This window comes from Psammomys obesus, unplaced genomic scaffold, assembly GCF_907164565.1.
Source record: "Psammomys obesus unplaced genomic scaffold, mPsaObe1.curated_primary_1811, whole genome shotgun sequence".
In the NCBI taxonomy this organism is placed as follows: Eukaryota; Metazoa; Chordata; class Mammalia; order Rodentia; family Muridae; genus Psammomys; species Psammomys obesus.
This window is the reverse complement of record NW_026592732.1, coordinates 386578-396723: the sequence shown is the minus strand read 5'-3', so window position 1 is coordinate 396723 and position 10146 is coordinate 386578. Positions and strand designations below refer to the sequence as shown.

General features: G+C 48.0%; 1 protein-coding gene across 1 annotated transcript; it reads left to right on the top strand.

Moving 5' to 3' along the window:
* The first annotated feature begins 697 nt into the window (after window positions 1-697).
* On the top strand, window positions 698-5745 carry Crx (cone-rod homeobox). The gene is made up of 3 exons (XM_055615661.1): window positions 698-824; window positions 2483-2634; window positions 5098-5745. Exons 1-3 carry the CDS (start codon window positions 725-727, stop codon window positions 5743-5745), a joined length of 900 nt encoding a protein of 299 aa, XP_055471636.1. The 5' UTR covers window positions 698-724.
* The last annotated feature ends 4401 nt before the right edge of the window (window positions 5746-10146 follow it).

Genomic DNA, 10146 nt, shown 5'->3' with positions numbered 1-10146 from the left:
TGTAGGAGGCCTTCTCAAATATAAAATGAAAAAAAAATGAGATGGGTGGCCTTATAAACAAATCTGAGGTTGAATTTTGGCCTCCCACTTCTACACACACACACACACACACACACACACACACACACACACACACATACACACACACACCCCTCCACATATACCCTAGAAGTGATGGCTGATGCCAGCAGCCCCAGCACTTGTGAGGTGGAGGCAGCAGGGTTAGAAATATGGAATTATGCTTGGCTAATTTAATGTCAGCCAGAGTAACAGGGAGCCCTGTTGTACAAAACAAACAAACAAACAAACAAACAAACAATCTTTTGATTTGTGTTTTGGTCTACAAATTGAGTTCCGGGCCAGCAGCCAGGCTATAGAGTGAGGCCCTGAAACTCACTGTGTGGAGCAGGCTGGCTTCAGGTCACAGTGCTGGGATTAAGTGAATCACTATAACACTTGGCTTCTAAAAACAAAAGCTAGAGACAGAGACAAAGAAAGACACAGAGAGACAGAGACAGAGAGGCACATAAAGAGAGACAGAAAGTCAGACAGAGAGAGAGAGAGAGAGAGGAGATTGATGGGCATTGTTGGTTGGATTCCAAAGAAGAGCACTGAAGCAGGATGTGAGTCTCAGGTTGCAAGCGCCCAGGAGGTGGGCAGAGTGGACTGTTGGACCCCCCTTCTCTTGCAGGTGCCCTCATCTGGGCCCCAGTCCCTGAGGATCATGATGGCGTATATGAACCCGGGGCCTCACTACTCGGTCAACGCCTTGGCTCTGAGTGGCCCCAGTGTGGACCTGATGCACCAGGCTGTTCCATACTCAAGTAAGTGCGCTGCTCCTTCCCACCCCCAATCTGTCTCTTCAGAACCTCTGAGCTTCCTTGTCCTCTGGAGAAAAGCATTCATGGGTGGAGGGCGCCAGGTGCCAGCTCCATGTCAATCTGCAGAGGAGGTTGTCATCCAAGGGACTTTCACACGTTCCCCAGGGATTCAGGAAAGGATATAGTCATGACTCCCTCTGGAGTGAGAGGAGAAGGGAGTGCTCTGGAAGCAGAATAATAGGGGTTTCCATCTGCTTGTAAAACTTTATTCCTAAAAGAACCGAGCATTCCAGTGTCTATGGTAGCATCTTTTCTCGTGGTCTTTCTTTTATTTTTCTCTTTTTGAAGTAAAAGTTGTTGGGCTAGAATCCAGGGCCTTGTGGATTCTTGGCAGTCAGTTTACCATGTGGCTATGTTCCACCCTCACTGGGGGATCCTAAGCAGCAAGGGGCTCTACCACTGAGCCACACCCCAGCCCCTCACTGGGGATTCTAAGCAGGGGCTCTAACACTGAGCCACATCCATAGCCCCTCACTGGGGGATTCTAGGCAGGGGCTCTAGAGCATGTCGACAGCCCCCTGGCTCAAACTCTAGAGCCCTGGGATTGTAGCCCTGCACCATCATGATACACTATTATTATTTAACAGTTGTCTTTCCTTCTTTCTTTCTTTCTCCTCCTCCTCCTCCTCCTCCTCCTCCTCCTCCTCCTCCTCCTCCTCCTCCTCCTCCTCCTCCTTTCTCTTCTTTTTTTGACAGGCTCTCACTATGTAACAGTGGCCTGGAACTCACTATGTTGATCAGGTTTCTCTACAAATTCACAGAGTTCTGCCTGCTTCTGCCTCCTAAGAGCTGGAATTATAGGCAGGAACCACCTGATCTGGGCTTCTGTTTTTTCACGGACCAAGAAAAGACTGTTTATTTTTGAGTTCAGGGTAGGAGCAGGAGGCAAACCTGTGTCATTGCTCCCCAGCAGAGGTCTAAAGACAACTTTCCTTCCACCATGGGGTCTCAGGGATTGAACTCATGTCCGCAGGCTTGTTCACAAATGCCTTTACATGCTGCACCATCTTGCCGGCCCCCTTTTATTTTCTTTTACATTAAGATGAACCATAGAGACTTACCACTTTTGTAAGATGAAGCACTTGGTTACTGACAATGTCAAGATTCAACTGAATATGTCTTTGTACACAAAATGTTTCATGAGGGCAGGCTGGTGCAGTGGCCCCTATATTTGGGAGGCTGAGGTAAAAAGATCTCTTGAGCCCACGATTTCAGGGCCAGCCTGGGCTACATACAGAAACCCTGTTGTAATGAAAGAGAAGGCGAGGATAAAGGGAGGGGGAAAAGAGGAGGAAGAGGGGGAAAATGGAGGAGAAGGAAGAGAAGGAGGGGATGAAGGAGGAGAGAAATGAGGACCAAATGAGTTGCAGATCCTTGCAGGGCTAAAACCAGTTCCCTCCAGTGGAGAAGTGACTGAAATGCATCTCTAATTCCTCTGCCGACTCTCCAAGCCAGAGCTACAAGGTCAGGGAATAAACAAATGCCCTGTTCAGGCAGATGGGCGTCCAGAAAAGACTTTTCGGTAGGTATCCCACTGTGCCTCACAGCCTCCAGTCAGCAGACCTAGCTAACCTGAGGTTCTTTCATTTGCTCCCACTTAGGTGCCCCTAGGAAGCAGCGGCGGGAGCGGACCACGTTCACCAGGAGCCAGCTGGAGGAGCTGGAGGCCCTGTTTGCCAAGACCCAGTACCCGGATGTGTATGCACGCGAGGAGGTCGCTCTCAAGATCAACCTGCCTGAGTCCAGGGTCCAGGTAAGAGAATCTGCTCCCTGGACCTCTCTTGACTCCTACTGTGAGGAGAGAGAGGCCACAGGGTAAAAGCCACATTTACGAAGTGGCCTAAACGTTCCCCACTTCCCTTATATGTCATTTAATTTCTCCTCTTATTTGATGGTTTCTCACCACACTGCCTTCCAAGTGTTCTCCTTCCCTTTATATTCTCTGTTTCCTTTTATTTTCAGAAATGAGGCTTGATTTTAGGGCCTCACATATGTGCAAGTGGTCTACCATTGAGATACATCATGAGCCCTCTTATTTATTTTTTATTCTTAAAACTATTTATTTATTTATTTATATGTATGTATTTATTTTTGTTTTTTGAGATGGGATTTTCTGTGTAGCCCTGGCTGTCCTGGAACTCTCTCTGTAGACCAGGCTGGCCTTGAACTCATAGAGATCCACCTGTCTCTGCCTCCTGAGTGCTGGAATTAAAGGGGTGTGCCACTCTAATTTTTATTTTTGAGAAGAGGTCTTCCTATGTAGACCAGGCTGGCTTTGAACTCACCAGTGATCCACATGCCTCTACCAAGTGCTGAGATTAAACGTGTGTGCCCTGCACCTGGCTAGAAATTTATTTTTAGTCATGTGTTCATGTGTGTCTGTGCAAATGAATGCCATTCCTGGGGGTGGGGCAGAAGAGGGCATTAGATCCCCGGGAGCTGGATTTTCAGGCAGTTGTGAGCCATTCAATGTGGGTGCTGGGAACTGAACCTTGGACCTTTGAAAGAGAAATATGTGCTCTTAACCACTGAGCAATCTCTCTAGACCATTTTGTTATCTTTTTTTTTTTTTTTTTAATTATTCCTTGGTTTGGAGGAAGGAAAAGAAATGTGGAAATTATGTGATTATATTTACCCTCTTTTCCCAACTCCTCCAGGACCTCCCCCCTCAATTTTCCTCTCAACTTCATTCATATCTATTCTGCTCTCCTCCTCTTTTAAAACTCACTGGGTCATATTTATACTGCCCGTCTGCACGTGAGGGCAGGGCCGTCCACATGAGCCCTGTCCTTGCGAGGCAGAGTCTCATTAAGTTACCCAGGCTGCCCTTGAACTCACTTTGCAGCCCAGGCAGATCTTCGTGTTTCATACTCCTGAGAGCGGGATTACAGCAGGTCTGTGCTATGAAGCCTAGCTTCAGAGGATTTGCTCTGTCACCATGGTTACTGAGGCGCCAGTCAATCAATCAAGTCACCTCATAAACCAAGGAGACCCTCGGGAATCACAGTGCTTCACATCCCAACCTGAACTCCCTATTCACCTTGCTTGACGGCGTCTTCCAAGTACCAGTTCTAGAATACCGTACCGCGCTAAGCACGGCGGCTCACACCCGTAGCCCTAGAATTTGGGAGGCTGAGGTGGGAGGATTGCCTTGAATTTGGGGCCAGTCTGGGCTACACAGTGAGCCTGTACCTGCCTGTACGGCTTACTCCCTGAAACACTGATATTCCTCGCCAAAGTAAAGTACTAACCCCTCTGGCGTCTCCTTTAAGTAGAGGGTGGTTGATGCATTAGGCGACTGAGAAGGTCCATGGCGAGGGAAGTGTGCGTAGTGTGTATGTTTGTGTTCTACAGTGTGGAGATTTGAACACAGACCTGTGCGTCCGTGTGCCAAGCAATGCTCTATGTAAAATTGCATGCACATACATACTATGAAAGGCTGATGCGTGTATACATGTGTGATATATGCACTTGTGTGTAGATGTATGAGTGTGATACGTGTATGATTGCATGTACATGTTCATGAGCAGGAGCATGTTACGATAATGTGTGCACGACTGTATGTAAAATATGTGAGTGTAATACATGCATTCATAAGCAGGACATGTACGGATAATATGTTGATATATGTATGACCGCATGCACATATGTGAGGACGATACACAATTGCACACGTATTCATGTGATCAGGTCGGTAGCCGAATATATGTAGGTATCTGTGTAGATGTGTATGACTACATACATACGTGTGAGACTAACACAAGGCTGTATGCATGCATGTGTGAGGAGCCGATGGTGGGGTGATGATGCATGATCATATGCATGTAGTATGATTGCCTGCATGCATGATACTTGTGTGACCAGTACGTGTAGGTTGCTGTATGCATGTGTACATGTGTGATTGGATGGGTACACAAATCGTGGACAATGCAGCCCTATCATTGGATGCGGAGTGGAGATGTGTAATTTTTTTTTTTTTTTAAAGACAGGGTTTCTCTGTGTAGCCTTGGCTGTCCTGAACTTGCTTTGTAGACCAGGCTGGCCTCGAACTCACAGAGATCTGCCTGCCTCTGCCTCTGCCTCTGCCTCTCAGAGTGCTGGGATTACAGGCCTGCACCACAGCGCCAGGCTGGTGTGTGGTTCTTACCATCAGTCTTGGCACCTGGGGATTTTGAGGTTTCTTTACAGTTTACTCAGCTTTCCTCTCTCCCTCTAGGTCTGGTTCAAGAATCGCAGGGCGAAATGCAGGCAGCAGCGACAGCAGCAGAAACAGCAGCAGCAGCCCCCGGGAGCACAGGCCAAGGCTCGTCCTGCGAAGAGGAAGGCGGGCACATCCCCACGACAGTCCACGGATGTTTGTACCGATCCTTTGGGCATCTCAGATTCCTACAGCCCGTCTCTCCCTGGCCCCTCAGGCTCACCTACCACGGCGGTGGCCACTGTGTCCATCTGGAGTCCGGCCTCGGAGTCTCCTCTGCCTGAGGCCCAGCGAGCGGGCCTCGTCCCCTCAGGGCCCTCTCTCACCTCAGCCCCGTATGCCATGACCTATGCCCCTGCCTCTGCTTTCTGTTCTTCCCCTTCAGCTTACGCGTCTCCAAGTTCCTACTTCAGCGGGCTGGATCCCTACCTTTCTCCCATGGTGCCCCAGTTAGGGGGTCCGGCGCTCAGCCCTCTCTCAGGCCCCTCTGTGGGGCCATCCCTGGCCCAGTCCCCCACTTCCTTGTCAGGCCAGAGCTACAGCACCTACAGCCCTGTGGACAGCTTGGAATTCAAAGACCCCACAGGCACCTGGAAATTCACCTACAACCCCATGGACCCTCTGGACTACAAAGATCAGAGTGCCTGGAAGTTTCAGATCTTGTAGAAGAGGCTTTTCATTCCCGCCTTCCAGCTGAACCATCCTCTCTGGACCCCATCTGCCTCCTCCAGCTTAGACTTCAGGAGAGAAGCCCTCAGCAAGCAACAGGAAGTAGCAATCCTGCCGAAGGCTGTGGACAATTCAGCCTCAGGTGTAGCCCACCCCTGCTCCATTAGGGAGCTTTGCCCCTTTACAGCCTCCTCGGAGCAGTGAAAGAGCCTCCTCCTCTCCCAGCGGCAATCAGCAGACGTCATGACTGTGATGTGCATATCTGATGCTTTCCCCCAAACTTCAGTATGGCGCTGAGAACTTGTACCAGAGAGAAAGGAAATCTGTCTTGCAAGTGACATGGAGACTGTTTGGGTCAGAACTCACGGTGCCCTAAGCCAGGTGTGGCGGCTCAATGTGTGTGTAATCCCAGCATGCAAGAAGCTGAGGCAGGGGGATTTCTGGGAACTTGAGGCCGGCCTGGGCTACAGAGTGAGACCTCTAAATTTATTTGGACATCTTAAACAGTTAAAGTTAACACATGTCAGGTTTACATGGGTAGTTTTAGAGGACTGTTCATTCCATTTACATGTATATGTGATTTATGTATCTGTATGTATAATGCAGGCATGAGCCACTGAACTGGGAGGCTGTGGCTTGTACAAAAGCAAGATGCAAAAGAAGCTTGATGCGAATATTGTGGAGGACTTGAAAGATGAACAGAATGTTCTAGAGCCCGAGGTGCCCCCGTCATAGGTTCCCAGGGTCAGGTTGAGGCACAAGTTGATTCTCATCAAGAGGCTGAAAGCCCTACACATGGGCCCAGCTGGTTAGAGGTCTGGTTAGACATCCAGAGAGCATTCCAATATTCTGTTTCATAAGCCAGTTTGACACATGCTTGTCAACACGAGGGAGGTGGAGGCAGAAGGATTGTGAGTTCAAGGTCATCCTAGGCTACAATGCAATTGTGAGGTCAGCCTGGGCTACATAAAGCACTGTCTCAACCAACTCCCTTCCCTCTACAAATCCTACTTTCTAAGTCACAAGGCCGACAAGGCAAACGACCGTAGAGTGGCAAAGCCAGGAGTTCCCGTTTTCTGATGTTAGCGTCTCTGCTCTATCCTTTCCCACCCACTAGCTTCTCAGGCCCCTGCCCTGGCTACCCAGAGTGAAACCGATTAAAAATGTTGGAATCCCACTTAAATAAGGGTGATTTTTTTTTTCATTTTTTGTTTCTGTGTGATTTTTTTTTTTTTTAAAGTGGGGCAAACTTGGTTAGGTGGAAAGAAATTAAGATTCCCTTTGCCCTTTTTGCCCATAGTGTGCTCCTGGATGTTTTCTGTTATGACAATGCTTTTCTCCATATCTTCTGAAACTCAACTAAGAAGGAACACAGGACCAGGGCAGGTAGATAAAGCCTGGAACTCCAGAGTCTGGGAGCTGAGAAGGAGGATCTCAAGTTTAAGACCTGCCTAGGAAACTTAGTTACAGATATGTTGTAAAAGAGGCTGGCAGTGTAGGTCAGTGAAAAGCCTAGAATTCCCTAGTGAGGGGCTGGGAGTGTAGCTCAGTGGGACAGTCTCTGCCTAGAATCCCCCAGTGAGAGGCTGGTGTGTGGCTCAGTGATACAGTGCTTGTCTAGAATGTTGGAGGCCCTAGGTACAGTCCCTAGTGTAGCAAAAAGAATATAAGCCATTCCTAACTATAGGCATCATCACAGCGATGCACAGACAGACCTTCATTGTTATAGGCAAGGAAGCTGTGAGGGATAGGGATTCAGGACACCCTCCATGTCCTATTTCCGGGAAAGGGTAGAACTTGTTTTTATTGGTCCCTTTTTGGGATGTACAGTCCCTTCCATTAAAAAAAAATATGTGCTGGGAGTGGTGACACATGCCTTTAATACCAGTACTCTGAAGGCAGAAGCAGGCAGATCTCTGAGTTTGAGGCCAGCCTGGTCTACAAAGTGAGGACAGCTAGGACTACACAGAGAAACCTTGTCTTGAAAAAACATATATATGTCTTGAGAAGACATGTATATTAATGTGTGTATGTGTGAGTGTGTGTGTGTATTCTGCTTGCATGCATGTCTGTGTACTATGTGCAGGTAGTGCCCTTGAAAACTAGAAAAAGGATCCGGTTCCCTGGGATTTGAATTACAGAGGATTGCAAGTGGCCATCTTGATACTGGGAATCAAACCTGGGTTCTCTGGAATAGCAGCCAGTTTTCTTAACCACTGAGCCACACCCAACCTTCTTTTATAAAGGTGCTGAATAGACCTGGCTGCCGCAAACCCATGGTAATGTGCTTCCCCCCTGCTGACTTTACGGATGTGTGCTGGGTCTCCCGTATTTTCTGGTCATCTCCCTTCTGTCCTTTCCATTTCTGGCCTCACTCCCATGGCCGTCTGTCTCTCTTATTGTTCCCCCTTCCACCTCACGCAGTCTGTTTGCTGTGTCCCTGGACAGGACTAATTTAGTAAATGCTCCAATCCTCTTAGGACAACAGTCCAGCCTCAGCAGAAAGGCAGGGGACTTATGGAGGATTAGGCTCAGCTCCAGGACCTGCTGGGGAGGGGACTCTATGGGACAACCATTTTTTCTTAAACCGTCCGACATCTGTTCCTCCCATCAGTTCCACATGATCACAGTTGTTCTGTGTGCACCAGAATGACACAGGCCTGGGCTTACTGCTTATTTATGTATTTAATTTGTGTGCATGCGAGTTTGTGTGTGCACACCCCTTATTCTGGCACATGCAGAGGTGAGAGGAAGACATGGGGGGGCTTCCTCTTTCATTCTGCCTCCCCCCCTGAAAGCTAAAAGATACCTAAATCTAAAAGACATCAATAAATAAATCTAAGAGACAGATGTCTTTCAGATTTATGTATTCTATTTAATGTGCTTCAGTGTTTTGCCTGCATGTGAGTATGTGTACTGTGTGTGCCTGATGCCCTCAGGGGCTAGACCATCCCCAGACAACATTTAAATTACATTTAATTAATTTATCTTTTATTTGGGTGCCTGTGGATGTGCGCACAGTGAATGCGGAGGTCAGAACACAGCTTTAGGGAGCGGGTTCTTTCCTGCCACCGTGAGGGAATGGTTGGTTGTTAGGCCTGATGGAAGGCATTTTTACCTCAGCCTACCAAGAATCATGTCTCAGAAGTCCCAATAATATCTAGACAAGAAAGGCTACCAGTGACCTAGAAAATATGACTTGAACTAACTTTACAGAACGTATGGGTCACAACTAAGGACTTTCTACCTTGGATGTAACCCATCTTGTCTGATTTTTGGAAGGTAAGTAATTAGTAATATTGGAAAGGAGAACTAACAGGTCTGACCAGCTTGATTCTAGAGAGGGCATGGATGAGACCTCCGTTTCCTGAGAGCATCTTGCTCAGAGCAAAGCCACTTTTACTAATCCTTAAAAAGGATTTATTTATTTTGCAAGCCATGATGTGCACACCTTTGACCCCAGCACTTGGTAGGCAGGTGGATCTCTGTGAGTACATATGAAGTTTCAGGACAAGAGTTTATAGTGAGACCCTGTAAAAACATAAGACATGAGAGCCAGGTTTCGGTGTAATCCTGGCACTTGGGAGGCAGAGGCAGGTGGATAGGTGTGAGTTTGAGGCCAAGCTGGTCTATAGAGTGAGTTCCGGGACAGCAAGGGCTGCACAGAGAAAGCCTACCTCAAAAAACAACCTTCCCAGAAAAAACAAAAATAAGACATGAGCATGGCACGCTCCTTTAATCCCAGCACCTAGGATGGGAGGAAGAGTCAGGCGAGTATCTGTGAATTTGAGCCCAGCCTGGTGTACAGAGCAAGTTCCAGGACAGCCAGGGCTACACAGAAAAACCCTGTCTAGAAAAACCAAAGAGAAACAAAAAATTAAGAGATGCAAAAAAGCATTCTATTTTCTTGCATTTGATGTCAGTGTTGGGGGTTGAGCTCAGCTTGTCCCACAAAGCTGGGCAAGTGCTCTGCCACCAAGCCACATGCCAGGGGAGCTTTAGAATGCACTTATTTTTCATAATTTATTCACTTTATCTCCCAATTGCAGCCCCCTCCCTTGTCTCCTCCTGGTCCCACACTCCTCCTCTCTTCCCCCATCCCCATTCCCTAGTCCACAGAAAGGGGGAGCCCTTCTCCCCTACCATCTGACTCTAGCCTGTCAAGTCTCATTAGGGCGGCCTGCATCCTCTGTGGCCTGGTAAGTCAGCCCTGCCAGGGAGAAGTAATCAAAGAGCAGGCAATAGAGTTCATGTCAGAGACAGCCCCTGCTGTAGGGGAGCTTCCTTAACCTTGTGTTAGATTCTGTACTGAATCTTCATCCTCTCTGATGTTTCCCCAGGACTTGGCATAGAGAATATAGTTCCGCATTGCCCCACGTTTCCAGTCACAGTCAAGAA

Excerpts from the sequence above, each read along its gene's own strand:
- Crx (XM_055615661.1), top strand. The coding sequence starts at position 725 with ATGATGGCGTATATGAACCCGGGGCCTCACTACTCGGTCAACGCCTTG. Across the intron at positions 825-2,482 it reads CCAGGCTGTTCCATACTCAA|GTGCCCCTAGGAAGCAGCGG; the intron begins GTAAGTGCGCTG and ends GCTCCCACTTAG. Across the intron at positions 2,635-5,097 it reads TGCCTGAGTCCAGGGTCCAG|GTCTGGTTCAAGAATCGCAG; the intron begins GTAAGAGAATCT and ends CTCTCCCTCTAG.